Raw genomic sequence first — 15,116 nt, forward strand, 5'->3', positions numbered from 1 at the left:
TTCATTGGGCCCTACCAGATTATAAAAAGGGTCGGACCTGTGGCTTATCAGCTTGCCTTACCTCCACATCTGTCAAATTTGCATAGTGTTTTTCACATCAGTCAACTTCGAAAATACGTGCCGGATGAATCTCACATTGTACAGCCGGACAATATCGAAGTAAGAAAAGACTTGAAGTTTGTTGTGGGACCGTTTAAGGTTCTAGCACGTGATGAAAAAGTGTTGAGAAACAGGACTATTCCCATGATCAAGGTACAATGGGAAGGATTGACTCCTGAGGACGCCACTTGGGAGCGGGAGAATGAAATTCTCCAGCAGTATCCTGAGTTTGATGTCAGGTATATGTTATATTTGATATTTGATTTTGTGGGCAAAATCCTTAAAAGGTGGGGTGAATATAATGACCCTAACTGGTAAATCTTAGTTAGAGATTTAATTTAAGGATTTAAATGCCATAATTAGATTCAGTGAGCGATTTCGAGTATTTTTGACTGTAATCATGACTATGTTATGAACAGTGCGTTCTGCCGAAGAATTTACAGTTTTGTGAATTAACGGGTAGAGCTTAAATGAGCAAAATAATTTTAGGAACATAATTTGATAATTCTGACGACAAATATGAGTTCAGAACAAAAAATTGTATAGTCTGGCACTTTCCGTGAAAATCTCGTGAATAGTGTTTTTACCGGGTATTTTGTACTGCTGTTTAAGCAACCGGTAGAGCCCAGAAACAAATAATTGATGAAATAAGAATAAGAAAGTCCAATATATGCCAAGCAAGTCAATATAGGCCCAAGAAAATGATAAGTTTATAAGTTTAAGTTTCATAAGTAAATGAAGTACAATTAGTGATTCACAGTGCATTTCGTCAAAAACGGTGCAAAAATCATACTGTGAATTATGAATATTGTTTTGTAAGAATTAAAAATTAATATAAATGATTTTAGAAAAATAAAAATATGTTTGTAGCATTGAGTTAGTTCCGGGTCAGTTTAAGTGAAAATACGCGAAAGAAAAACATCTGTTAAAAAGTCACATGTGGCTATAAAGCTTTGTCATTCAAGTGAATCACTATTCACACAACTAAAACTCCTTTCTCTCTCTTGCAAGCCGTGGAGTTCATCATGGAAGGGGGGGTTTAGGGCTTTATTTCTTTTCTTGATTTCTTCTTGAATATGCCACCAAATCCAATGACCCACCACATGAAATTGATTGGAAACCACTCAATGAATCCATTCCTCCTATCCATTTGAGCTATAGTTGAGTGTGTGAAGAGTTATTCCTCCTCTCATTTTCGAGTTACTATTCATTGGAGGAGAAAAAGTGAGTTTTTGATGGAGCTTGGCTTGGAGGTTGCTTTCTAGGCTTTGGGAAGTTGATTAGTGGTAAGAAACCTTTGTTTCCATGATGTTATTTTGATGGTTTGTGTCATAGAAATTGTGAGCATATGTTGTGTGAAATAAATTAGTTTAAAATTTGAATTGATGATGGATTGATGATGTGTTGGATATAGGAATGTGGAATAAGCATATGAACATGTATAAAAAATTGGAAAAAAAAAATCCCATGGTGACATACCCTAGATTTCGGCCTTGATAGGGTAATTAGGGATGATGCACAAAGATTTATTGTATGTATTGGGAAGGTTTAATGTGCTTGAATAAGAGGAAATTTGATGAGTTAGTAAGAATGTTAAATTTGAAAGAAAATCCTTTGAAACATACCCTTGATGTTTCGTCCTTGAAGGATTTAAAGAGCTTGAGATTCCCAAAAATTAAATTGGAACTTGGTATATATATATATATATTTATGTACGTGTAGTTGTTAAATTAAGTGAGGAAAATGTATTGTAAAAGAGAATGATCCTTGGAAATTCCCTTAAAGGATTCGACATATAGGGTGTTTAGGGAAAGATGTTGTCATATTTTATTTTAATAAAATATGTGTGTTTCAAAGTATGAAAATGATAAGGCATGAAGTGAAATGGTTTGAAAAGAAATCATGGAAAAATATATTGATTTCCTAATTTTAGGCTCACGGTCCTTTAAAGTAAAATGTTATGATTTATGTTGGAAATTCGTAAGGGAATGGATGATTAAATTAAAGAACACCAACGGTTATAAAGAGGTCTAGACTTGTGTATTGGCATAGGATTGGCAAAAATGCAAAGAAATGAAAAGAAGCGATAAAATGTGTGCCTTATGTGAAAGCTAGGCATGATGGCATTTTATTAATTGGTATTTGTGGATTCTTGCTCTAGGTGTACCTAGGGACTAAAAAGGAATCAGAATCTCTTGAAGATATATAAGTAACTTGTGCAACAAGTAAGGGTATTGGTAAAGCTTCAAGAGGTAAGCTCTATGTTTAAGGAGTCTTTTCCTGCTTGAGTGCTCCACCATGGTTAGTGAACTATGGTTGGACTGTATGACTGTGATTTAGATGCTTTGTATAGATGCATTCATATAGAGTTATTTGATAACATGATATGTTTTGCTCTGATATGACTTCTGTAATATGATTTCTGTAACAATCTCTGGCCATTGATTGTATAGTACCCGGATGTCCGCTTTGGGGTCCTCCCTCGGGACTGATGGTGTACGCCTCTGATATGTCTGGTTCCGCTTTGGGGTCCTCCCTCGGGAACACGTGCGTTGATTTCCGCTTGGGGTCCTCCCTTGGGAATGACGGCGCACATCTCTGATATGATATGGATATACGCTCTGTTCTGTTATGATATCTGTTATATGTTGTATTTGTATACTCTGTATCTGACTTTCATGCAGGAGTGAGCCAGGGGTATGGAGAATTCTCTATAAACCTGGAGCTTATTGAGATTTGTAATCTCACCCCTCTTTGGGGACATATTTTCAGGTGCCCAGATTCCCGGTGAGTCCTCACTAGGCAGGGACACGACACGTGGCTGAGGCAGTTGACAGATTGGATTTTGAGTGGCTGTAGGCTACTACCTTTTTGGAGTGTTTGATGTATTTTAGTATTTTCGCATTTGATGGGTCATGATATTGATCCTTTATTTTGTATATGGCCTGTATATGTTTTGTACATGTCTGTCAGTTTGATGCATGTACATTTGAGTATTCAGGAACGTTATATGATGATGTAGTATTCAGATAGGTTTATGTTTTGATGGCATGCTGTTAGATTTAGTGGCACGGAGCCATGTTATGCATGCGCCCATGTATGGGTATTCGATTATATTTGGATATCTGGTATTTCTGAATTGATATGTCGTATAAACTGTTTATCAGGAAATGCTTCTGAGTGGGATTGGAAAATCCCCAGTTGTCCGATTTATAGAGGAAACTCTGCCCGATTTTCGTTTACGCCGAGAAAGAATTAAGTTAGAAAAAGAAAAAGTTAGCTCATATTTTCGTAAGTTAAGTCTTCCGCTGTTTTCTGTTTTATCATATGTATGTTAATTGAACCGGCTCGAGACGGGGATGTTACAATGAATGAGCTTGAGAAGCATTTGACTCACTTGGGAATTGAGAGGATGATCTTGCCTTCCTCTCCTAGTGTGATAGACACTTGGACAAACTCATTCGGCTTTGCAAGGATGACAGATTTGGATAAGTCTCAATTTCTTGACTATACTTTTGTAGACTTCCAAGACACCATTATGTGCCACAAATTATTGATGAAGCCTTCAATCAAACGTTTTGATGGTTATGTGGCAACTGGAAGTTCAAGCATTCCTGGGTTTGAGTCAAGTGTGGCTGGAAGTTCAAGTGCTGATGATGCTCAACCGTTGCAGCAGCACCAACATGCCAGACTTCAGTGGGAAGCAGAAAATATACAAGATTAGTTGAAAATAGAAAATTTTATTTGATACTGCAGAACATTGGTGATGATTACTTGAAAATACCCTACCAATGCAAAATTATTTGATTGATTTGTGGTTAATTTTTTAACAGTGTGTTAGGAAGAAAAGGAAAGCTGGAGCTCGTACCTGGGCAAAGGACTTCGTGGTTAACATTAGAAAATAAACATAGTTATAGCATTTATCATTTCAACAAACAACGTATATCAGTAATCTTTTGTAACAGGTGTAGTTATGTGTAACAGGTGTAGTTATGTTGAATGTACCAGGTGTAGCCTTGTGGAATATTAGTGGGGTATTTTAGTGCTACGTGGCATTTGTGTGGCTGGAAGTCATTGGTGGTGAATATAATAAAACCAATAGTGTAATCGATGGAAAAACATTCATTGAATTCATAACAGAAAATTCTTCTTTTCGTTACCTTTCTTGTTCTCTGTTTCTCTGTTGGGGCTAGTCCCTTAACATAGTGTCGCCCTTTCTACATGTGTGATATATAAAAAAAAGTCTTGCATTGATTGTTACTTAGAATTTAAGCAGGTTAAAAAATGAAGATATCTAGTATATGCTTTGGTTTATACGGTGGTGAAAATATATAAAAGTCTAGCATTGATTGCTGGATTGTTTATATGGTGGTGACTGTTGAGGAGGTGATGTGTGTAGGAGTTCAACAGTAGCTTAATAGATAAGTAGTGATATTGGATATTGTAATATAATTGAGAGCTGATGTAATTGTATAGCTGCATAAATAGAGTCAATAAGCTGTTAGGAACGTGCTAGAAGCGGTGAGTTAGTGAGGTGTCACTTACGTGGCTTATTCACAAGCTCCTCCTATAAATAGAGTTTTGATGTAAGGAAACCGATATCAGAAATAATAACCCTTTTTTACTCTTGTTTTAATTCTCAGAGCAACTCTGCTCTATCAATGTGCATGAGTCATGGCCACATATAACAACTCTAGCTCTTGATTGATCCTGGTGAATGCTTGTTAGATTGTTGGTATGCCATGCCAGCATGTTGGCTAAGAAGAGCAATATTAGAGAAAATAAATATTAATGCAGGGGATTTCACCCCATTGGTGAAAACAACCTTTAATATACTGAGATTGACATATTATTCATATATCATGTTATGTCAAGGGATTTGTATTCTAACCTCTTTAAATTTGTGTCATGCATTCATATATGTATTGTGTCATAATGTGTGTTATCAACCCAAATTTTCAGTCCTAAATAATGGTATCCATGCAACTTGCAAGTAAACAAATACCCTTTCTGGTCACAAGCAAACAGACAGCAGCTCAGTTGGTATTAAAAAAATAAGGTGAAAGTATATGTTTCATCCTTATTATTAAAGGAAAGAATTTAAAATCCTAGTCTCCACATCTGTATCGAATAGTTCGTTTGATATCTCAAGAGATATTGCAACAGTAGCAAAGGAAGTTCGTGTAGCAGCAAAACTGAATCCAGATTTAATGGGTATGAAGTTGAAAAATAATGGCAATATAAGCTTTCATACTATGGTATGTAAAATATTATTATGAACACAGCTTCTTAGTAACTTTTTAATTTATTTTGGTCATTTATTAAATGAATTTTTCAAACTCCAGGTTAAAACATTATTATTTAACCCACTTAATTAATTAAAATAATTTGAGTACTTTACATTATATTTATATACATTACTTTCTTAAGAATATGATATTGGTGATTCTCATTATATCTTTTTGCTAGATAAAATGTGTAGATAAAGATGGCTTGGTTGCCTTTGAAGATGGATTCTCTATACATGCAGATGCCATAATCCACTGCACAGGGTACAATCAGAAAGTTTCATACATTTTGTCACTTTCCACTTTCCAGATATCCTTCCTTGCCATATTTACATTTTTGATTGATATGAAAAATGATTATCTATCTATTAAAATAAAATAAAAAATGATTATCTATGTAGTTAATGATTTCATGGAATATGACAGATACAAGTATCACCTTCCATTCCTTGAAACCAATGGAATAGTAACCGTTGATGATAATCGCGTTGGTCCACTATACAAACATGTCTTTCCTCCTGGATTGGCTCCATGGCTCTCTTTCGTTGGTTTACCCTATAAGGTTATTATCAGAATTTATTATTTTTTTAATTTTTTTTGGGTGAAGAATTATTTTTTATTAATATAGAATTTTTCAAGCCAAATATTAACGATTTAGAGTGATATATATATATATATATATATATATATATATATATATATATATATATAATTTATTGAAATAATTAAGGTTAATTATAACTTGCTGGCCAGGATGCTGTTTTTCATGTATATGAGTTGCAATCCAAATGGGTTGCAAAGGTTTTATCTGGTAAGGTTCGCTTACCTACGGAAGAAGAGATGACGGAATCTGTTAAAGACTACTACAAATTTATGGAGGAAAATGGGTTGCCCAAGCGTTACACTCATTCCCTTCGTCCATTTCAGGTATGTGATAGCAATGGAATAGTTATACCCAATTATAAATGTGACCTTTCTTTAAGGTTAGGGTAGCTTTACTTTTTTGAATTTACTTATTTGAAAATGACTCTCGCAGGTTGACTACAAGCCCTGGCTAGTTAAACAAATTGGGATGCCTCCGTTGGAAGATTGGAGGGAGAATATGTATGCAGAGTGCTTTAAGAATTTTATCGAAAATAGCGAAAAATATAGAGATGAATGGGATGATGTTTATTGGGATGCCATCATTCAAACTGCATCAGCTTCCTAAAAGCAATGACATTGCATTTCCCCTGCGAATTATTGATTTAGGTTCTCTCAAGATTGATATTTAATATTTATTGTTGTAATCAAATTTTTGTAATGATATCATAATATATTCATTATGAACTTGTGAGAGAATGAGAATGAGAATATGTATTCAGAATGGGTGGGTAATGAAAATTGCAAAAGCAGTGGTATAGATTAGAGTTCTTAAGACTTACCGTTTAAGGCTAGCTGAGGGTGGAACGGGAAGTGTGTCTTAGACTAGTTGAGAGTGGGAGGAGGAAGTGTATTTTGGGCTCGGTTATGACTTGAGGGGTGAATTCTGTCGAGTAATCCAAATACTGAGAAATGAAGAAGATGAATCTAAGGTGAGGAGAAAGTCTTTATGTATAGGGTGAAGGAGATTCCCTTTAGCTAGTGTTTGGTTCGGGAAAAAAAAAATTTTACTAAAGAAATGTAATTGATAGGAAAATGATTGGAAAGTGAGTTTGATAGGAAAATGTAAAAAAAGTTATTTGGTTGACCCAAATATTACCAGGGAAATTTATTTAAATATGCAAAATCTATGTTCGGGAGAAACTTTACACCTATTTTTTCACTTCCCCAGTCATCTCACAATACCACATCTCAAGTGGTATTCTATAACAGTGAATTTTATCTAAAAATCAACACAAAAGTCATTTTCCCATCTATCCTATTTGTCTGGTATTTCTTGAAAAAACCTGAATCAAACGTGGTATTTTCCAATATCCACCTACACTTTCCCATTAATCCTAAAATAAACCTTCAACCAAACACTACCTCCACATAAGGTGTTATGCCAAAATAGTTTGTGGCCATGTGGGTTCTGTTACGGTATGAGGCTGCATGATATTTAACATATAAAGATCATACGTGGGTTGGAAATGTGAAAGTGAAAGTACACATGTACCTATGTGTTAAGTGGTGATAATGTACGTCCTTGTTGGGTGACCGTTAAAACCAGCTGGGCAAAACAATCCGACCGGTCCCGAACGCATTACATGATAATGTGCAAAAATGATACAGCAACGTTAAATTAAAATAAAACCATATTTTATATAGGGTTTTATGTTTATCATTTAACATAATATAACTTCACTTTCCTACACACACATTAAAGAAACATCATTCCACTTTCTCTCTCCCTTTTGATGTGAGAGTTGAAAACAACACTTACATTATGTTACATAACACTAATAAAACCCTTTTATATATTACTTAGAAACCATTATTGACTATGGGTTACTCATGTGAGTCATGTCCACTGAAACTCTACTGTTTTGACTTTTTTTAAGGTAAAATGTTGATTTGACTGTTGGGTATAATGGAGAGAAAGCTTCTTCATAGAATAAAAATGTGAATATACTTGATGAGCCACCATCATAGACTACTTTAGATGAATTTTTAAAAATTCTTCTAAAATATCACTTTAAAAAGACAAAAATCTAGTTGGAAAATGTACACTTCTAGAAAAGCACTGCAGTCAAAGAAATTAAGCGCGCCCGTTTATATAATAATTGATAAGGAGGGTTATATTTATAAATTTTTTTTTTACAAACTACACGATGTATTTTCGAAAGTACACTAGGTTATATTATATACTTCCGGGAGTAGATAATATAATTTAGAAAAATTTGTAAACTTGTTTTTTTCCATAATTGACATGCCAAAACTTACCTTATCTATGTTGTGCACGAAAAGAGCAATCACATGGCAAAAAAAATTTAAATATTACTTTTTTAATAACAAATTACACAAATGTAGTCGTTTTGAATGTATTTACGCAAGTATAACACCCAAACAATCCCTAGGGGGTGTGACCATCTGGAGAGAGACATGCCCACAGATGGCGTGAGCTAGGAGAGAGACACGCCCAAAAGAGGCGTGACCTAGATGGGAGAGACACGCCCACAAGGGGCATGTTTAAGTAGAGAGACACGCCCCTGTGGGGCATGTTCCACGTGGCGAACCTGCTCAATCAGAGTGTGAGTGGCTCATTTCTATCCTATTTAAACTCTTCTCCTCTTTACACTCTTCACAACTCTTCTCAATCATTATACATATACTCCTACATTCATTTTGCACTTGTTTATTCATATTCTATTTTCTATTTTTCATTATTATTTTTAAGAATGAGTTCGAATTCTGATTTTATTCGTGTTGTTCTATATTATAATGGTAGGAAAGTGGAAGGTCGTCGTAGTGTTATTTTTGTAGGCGAGAAAAGGCCACCACATATTAAGCGAAACTCAACCGTTGAGGAACTGCATCAGAAAATTCGCCAAAAATTATGTCTCAAAGATAACAAATCGATCACTCTAGTCACGACAAGATTATGGCAATCTGAACAATACATTAGTTTGCAAGTGGTGGATGACGAAGACGTAGATATGGTAATGGAAGAATTCTTGAACTAGTCTAGAAAATATTTCTTAGAGTTGTACGTGGATACTGCCAGAGCGGAGGATGTTATGTTACCAATGAGGTTAGTTGCTTGAAATTCTCCTCATAATGCATTCTCATATGTTGCTCCAGTTTAACATGTCTGAGGAAGATGAACATGACCCTACCTGGGTTATGGATGACGACTATGACGATGACGATGAGGAAAATATCGCAATGGAGGACATTTTCTTGCAGAGATGCAAGTGCTTCGGACAATGACAAAGAATGTGACAGTTCAGCTACTCAAATCCAGCCATGGCATGATTTGGAGGAGTCTTGAATCGTAGGACATCATGACATGGCCTTGAGTCAAATAGCACAACATCCTCAAGGTATGTTAAGAAATAACTCATATATGCATATATGGTTTTGTTGATGTAATTAATTCTTCTTGTTACTATTATTACTTAGTACACGCAGATGATGATGTTGTTACTCCTTTTTGGGATGAAATTCCACATTGCACATATATTGATTGGGATCATCAAAGTGAACAAAAATCATATAGCCAGAGTTTGGGTTTAATCCAAGGTCCATGGCAATTAGGGGGGAAATTGTTTGTTAACCAGAAATTTACATCTAAATAAGAGGCTCAGATGGCAATCAAGCGCAACCTCATGAAGGAGCGTCAAGAAGCAATTGTTGTTGAGAGCACACCTACAAAGTTAAGCATGAAATTTTGCACGCATGAGCAGGGTTGCCCATAGAGGGCTCATGGTAATTAAACCAACATATGGTGAAAATTGGAAGGTTACGAAAATGGGGTGGTGATCACAATTGTTTGAATGACCATATTTCTCAAGATCATAGACAACTTAATTCTGACATGATTGCATCACTTACAGTAGGTACGTTATTTCAGAATATTATGATATATTTAAAAATTGGTTCATATACCTATGTTTGGTTTAATCTGTATATTACAATTTGTTTGTTAGAGACGATAAAAAAGAAACCATCAGTCTCAACTGCACTGGTTCAAGAGAGGATCACTCATTCTTATGGATTCAAAGTTTCATATAGAAAGGCATGGTATGCGAAGCAGAAAGCAATGGCAATGTTGTATGGTGATTGGGAGGAATCGTATGCATATTTACTCAGGTGGTGTGAATATATGCTTCGTTTTTCACTAGGTTCCTTTTATAATATTCAAACAAAGGATTGTTTTGTGGGGGGGACTAGTCCCCGGAAAATGTGTATTCCATCGCATTTTTTGGACTTTCAGACAGTGTTGCGAGGCATTTAATATTTGCAAACCAATGATACAAATTGATGGCATTCATTTATACGAAAAATATAAGGGAAAGTTGTTGATTGCCACGGCTCAGGATGGAAATAATGAATGTTTGCCACTTGCATTTGCCATTGTTGATGGTGAGATATTGGACGCTTGGTCATACTTCCTTGCCAATCTTCGCATGCATGTTACACAGGCGCAAAATATGTCTCATTTCATATTGGCATCCTAGCATATTATCAGCTGTAGAGAATCATCCTGGTTTGCTGCCACCGCATGCGTTTAATGTGTATTGCCTTCGATATATTGCTAGCAATTTTAATCAACGGTTTATAAATGACAAATTGAAGGCAGCATTGATAAATATAGGTATGGTGTACAACCCGAGTCTTCAATTTGAATGCATTTGTTAATTTTCATGTCTTATTGGTTTTATTGTTGGCAGGATATGCTCCTTGTATGGTGGATTTTGAGAGAGCGCTTGCACGAATTCGTGACACCAGTTCTCAGGTTGCGGATTGGATTGATGGCATTCCAAAGAAAAAGTGGTCGCGCGCACATAACGTTGAGGGACGACGATATGGGCATATGACAACAAACCTGTCACAATCCGTAAATAGAGTGTTAAAGGGGGCAAGAAATATGCCAATTACTGGATTGGTTAAGCACATGTATAGTAGATTGGTTCATTATTTCGCGCAAAAAGTTCAATCGGCATCTCAACAAGTTCAATCTGATCATAGTTATTGCAAAAATGTGATTGACTCGTTGACACATAATGAGTCTGTGGCTATAATGCATAATGTTCGTATCTATAATGTTGAAGAAACTGTATTTGAGGTTGATGCAGGGTGGAAAAGGTCGTATTCTGTCAACCTTCGAGAGCGATCATGCCAATGTAGACAATTTAAAGCATTTAAATATCCATATAGTCACGCCGCAACTGCGGCCTTACACATTCGTCGGAACCCTCGTTAATCTGTGGATGATGTGTTCAAGACAACAAAATTGGTTAGTACGTACTCATTTCCATGGGAGCCAATCGGCAATGAGCAAGCTATTCCACTAAGTATAAGTCTAGTGGTCATACTTGATAGGAATATGTTGTGTGCAAAGGGCCATCCAAAGTTGACCAGAATATGCAACGAGATGGATGAGGTTGAAACTGTTCAAGCACGCACTAAATGTGGTCTTTGCAAGCAACTTGGGCACAATCGCAAGTCGTGTCCTAATCGTGAAGCTAATTTGTGATATGCGATGCATTACTATGTCACTTAATGATCCATTATTATGTCAATTAAATGTTACATTGTTATTTCAATTAAACCTGATTTGTGATTTGGCATTATTTGATGAATTGTTAATATTATTAATGTTGCATTGCGACCTCAAATAAATAGTCGATAACATAACAATAAAAAAAACACATTCAATAATAACAAGCCAAAAATAGTTGTAACAATAACAATCGTAAAATGCAGTCCATAATAACAATCCAAACAACACCGTCCATAATAACAATCCACATGTACAATCCAAAAATAAATTCCAACAGTACACAAGAAAAAGCATCAAAACTACATGCAAGCTATGACCATCGCGACCATGGCCTGTCACGTGCCTGACGAGGGGGTAATCGGCATCTAATCCCAGCCTCCAATGCCTGTGGAAACCCTTCTAGAGTGGGCTCTGGGTCAACAACTGGATCTGAAACACGTGCTGGCTCTGTAGAGGAAGATATGTCTGGTGCTGAATGAACAAAGTCACTAGTCGCGGCCTCTAGAAAATCGTGCGCAGTTGTACCTGACTGGATGTCACACGATGTCGAAGACGGAGTGACCTCGGGCACATGATGTGAAGGTCACTCGCCACAGCCATCTGCGCTCAAATCTATCTCTGTGCACCATGCCTCTACGTTTGCCTGGATCCATTTCTGATACTCTATACTACTGGTCGATGGCTGAGTGAACGGTACCCCTCCAAATGCCATGGCCATGGGATTAGCCTGATAGACATGCTCACCCTACGAATACATCGGTGGATAGAATGTACCTGACTGGCTAGTATAATACTATTGCGGAGGAGGCGCGTAATATATAGGTTGTGCGCCAAACGTATAGCTTATAACTGGAGGTCTGAACTATCTATGCGTGGTCTAGGACCAAGAATAGGCTCTGCTCACTCAGGTTCCCGTTGTTATCTTAACTTATGTCCCTCCTGCCTACCACAGGGAACCTCAATGGTCAACATGAGCTCCTCAACTGTCTGCGTCGGTGGAGCCTCTGGTCCAGGTTCCTCCACTCGTGCGTACTCTCTGAAAATTGTAATAATGCGTCCAATCTCCTCATGGACCCACTCCAATCCATAGCTCGGAAACTAATCACCAGTGGTCGCAAAGTACAACATCTCCAAGCTATCGATCTAAAACTCACAATAATTAAATTTTTAGGTACAAAATTAACTATAATCAACACATAGAAATTATAACTCAAATAACTCATTGCTCGTCCAATCCTCGCAGCCCTCCTCGCTACGAACCGCTTGCCTCGTTGCCTGTACCAGTCCAGGTACTCATGGTTCGGGGACATTGTTGTGCAATTTCGCAATCAACTATATTAATCACACAAATACGCAAGTGCACGTATCAACAAGTAATAAAGTGAATGTGTGAATCCAGATATCGTTCCCACAGAGATTAAGTAAAGCTACAGCTCTAAGTGAAGCAATTTAAAGTAACAAAAATGATTTTTGATTAACTAATGACTAATTTAAGAATTAAGAAATGAAATAGACTAAGACTAAAGATTAACTAAGAGAATGCAGTAACAATATAAGTTTCCCAAGTATTCAAAGGTAGACTGGGATCAATTTCCTCATTATTGCAGTTTCATCAGAATGCAGTTACAATGCTACAACAATCATCCATTCAGTACTCAGAACACTAATGCATGCAAGGGCTCTCACCAGCAATACATGTATACTAGTTCCCATATCTTTATGGCCAACATAGTTTTAAATCATTAAGTTCAGGTTCTATGTGATTTTGTGGTGTGAATGATCTCTCTACCCACAATTAACCAATTTTACTTAGTTAAACCACAATGTTTAATAACTTTCAGAATTCACCTATATCTCTATAGCTCAAATCCTAAGAACCTTGCAACTCTCTCTCGATGAATCAACAAGATTAAAGATAAATTAAGCACTTTATTAAACAATTAAAAGGACAATCATGCAACAAAGTTTAGGCAACTGATTACATCACAATAAGGGTACTCTATCACCCAATCTTAACAATTTAGCTCATACTTGGGTGGAAAGCAACAACAAAGAAAGAATAAGATTTCATAGATCTAAGATAAGAAAAACAGGGACATTGTTGTAGCTCTGCTCTCGCAGCAATCGTGAGCTCCACCACCATCAACCTTGCCTCAGCCACCGGAAAAGTGCAGGAAGTCACCGGATTCAATGATCTCTATATTGAACCCTAGCTTCTTCCTTTGATTCGCTGGATCTCTCTGACGAACCCTCAAATTCCCTTTAAGTGTTTGCCTTACTTTCTCTCTCTATCAGCACTGAAATATGTCTTCCAATCTGTGTCAAGAACCTCTCTAGCCTGCTTGGTGTGTGTAGGTTTCCTCTCTTTATAGACTCTGATGCATTGGGCTTCAATTAGCTCTTCCAATCCATTGCAAATCACATTCGAATTTGCCTTATGATTGATTGAGGATTCGGCTATGTTTTTGCTGCAGATATGATGCAGGGACAAAACATAATGCTGTTGTATATCTTCTCCAAATCTTTCCAAATATATAATTCAGATTTGAATTGGATTTGTAGACGCTGATTTGTTGAAGATTTGATTAGGATTTTTTGAAGATCTATGAGTGAATATTCAGATCAGAGTATTTGTTTGCGCGCTCAACAGCTTCCTTCCATCAAGTTGGGCTTGGGTCCATGGTTTGCTGGTGATGATGTCAACCAAACATGATGCTGACCTCATCTTTTATGCTACAAAACTGCTTACGATGCTACATGTAACACCTCGTGTGCACCCAGTGTATTAAACATACAATGGTAGAGCGCAGCTAATTAAATGCGGAAGCTAACTTTTTCTTTTCAATTATGAATACTTATCATATTTACCAAGTGGAATTACTTATTCATTTTCAAAATACTGCCTGTATGTAAATTGCAATAATAACTACACTGAATATCCTCATATCATAAATAATATCAAGTCACGGAACTACAACACATAGACCGAACCATATCTTGATACATTATACAACTCAAGATAAGCAAACATGTCTGATATCAATGTGGCATGGACAACCCCCATGCTCACCAAATAAGGTAACATAACCAACAATGTCTCAAATCAAATAACGATATACTGAAATAAAGTATGATCAACATCCAGGCATATCAGTAAAGTAGCATGCATAATCAACTCAACTCTGGCCTCCTGCCGCTAAAGGTATTGACCCCCAAGGTACCTGTACCTGAAAATGTGCCCCAACACGGGGTGAGATCTCTAAAAAGAATTCTCAGTAAGGTAAGGGGTCCTCAAGGACTTCTCCACCCTAAACTCACTTACATGTGCAATATAAGTTCCAAAACAGTATAACAATATAATTTTCAAAACTTGTTCAATGCATCATATATCCATTTCATATGTGTATGCATCCTATTGGCCAGAGAATTAAAAGGTTGGGATTACATACGTCCACAACCTACAGTACAAGGAACACCGCTTGCACCTAACCCACGGAGTTACCATCTTGTATGTCTCCACATACTCAGGGGTTACCGTCTAC

The 15,116-nt window shown here is 36.6% G+C and overlaps 2 protein-coding genes across 2 annotated transcripts; both read left to right on the plus strand.

Moving 5' to 3' along the window:
• Positions 1-5,294: 5,294 nt before the first annotated feature.
• On the plus strand, positions 5,295-6,884 carry LOC133305954 (flavin-containing monooxygenase FMO GS-OX5-like). Its single transcript, XM_061506223.1, has 5 exons — positions 5,295-5,357; positions 5,569-5,651; positions 5,814-5,949; positions 6,141-6,314; positions 6,424-6,884. The coding sequence occupies exons 1-5, from the start codon at positions 5,310-5,312 to the stop codon at positions 6,595-6,597; spliced, it is 615 nt and encodes a 204-aa protein (XP_061362207.1). The 5' UTR covers positions 5,295-5,309; the 3' UTR covers positions 6,598-6,884.
• A 1,862-nt stretch (positions 6,885-8,746) lies between these two features.
• On the plus strand, positions 8,747-11,274 carry LOC133305938 (uncharacterized). Its single transcript, XM_061506200.1, has 7 exons — positions 8,747-9,007; positions 9,150-9,262; positions 9,810-9,907; positions 9,998-10,142; positions 10,285-10,433; positions 10,540-10,665; positions 10,742-11,274. The coding sequence occupies exons 1-7, from the start codon at positions 8,747-8,749 to the stop codon at positions 11,272-11,274; spliced, it is 1,425 nt and encodes a 474-aa protein (XP_061362184.1).
• Positions 11,275-15,116: the final 3,842 nt, after the last annotated feature.

Source organism: Gastrolobium bilobum, unplaced genomic scaffold (genome assembly GCF_033153095.1).
Source record: "Gastrolobium bilobum isolate Gb01-03AN ecotype WA unplaced genomic scaffold, APGP_CSIRO_Gbil_v1 utg28196, whole genome shotgun sequence".
Lineage (NCBI taxonomy): Eukaryota > Viridiplantae > Streptophyta > Magnoliopsida > Fabales > Fabaceae > Gastrolobium > Gastrolobium bilobum.

Coding starts and splice junctions, on each gene's coding strand:
- LOC133305954 (XM_061506223.1), top strand. CDS start 5,310: ATGGGTATGAAGTTGAAAAATAATGGCAATATAAGCTTTCATACTATG. Junction 5,358..5,568: donor ATATAAGCTTTCATACTATG/GTATGTAAAATA, acceptor TCTTTTTGCTAG/ATAAAATGTGTAGATAAAGA. Junction 6,315..6,423: donor ATTCCCTTCGTCCATTTCAG/GTATGTGATAGC, acceptor TGACTCTCGCAG/GTTGACTACAAGCCCTGGCT.
- LOC133305938 (XM_061506200.1), top strand. CDS start 8,747: ATGAGTTCGAATTCTGATTTTATTCGTGTTGTTCTATATTATAATGGT. Junction 9,263..9,809: donor ATTTTCTTGCAGAGATGCAA/GTGCTTCGGACA, acceptor GAAAATTGGAAG/GTTACGAAAATGGGGTGGTG. Junction 9,908..9,997: donor GATTGCATCACTTACAGTAG/GTACGTTATTTC, acceptor TTTGTTTGTTAG/AGACGATAAAAAAGAAACCA.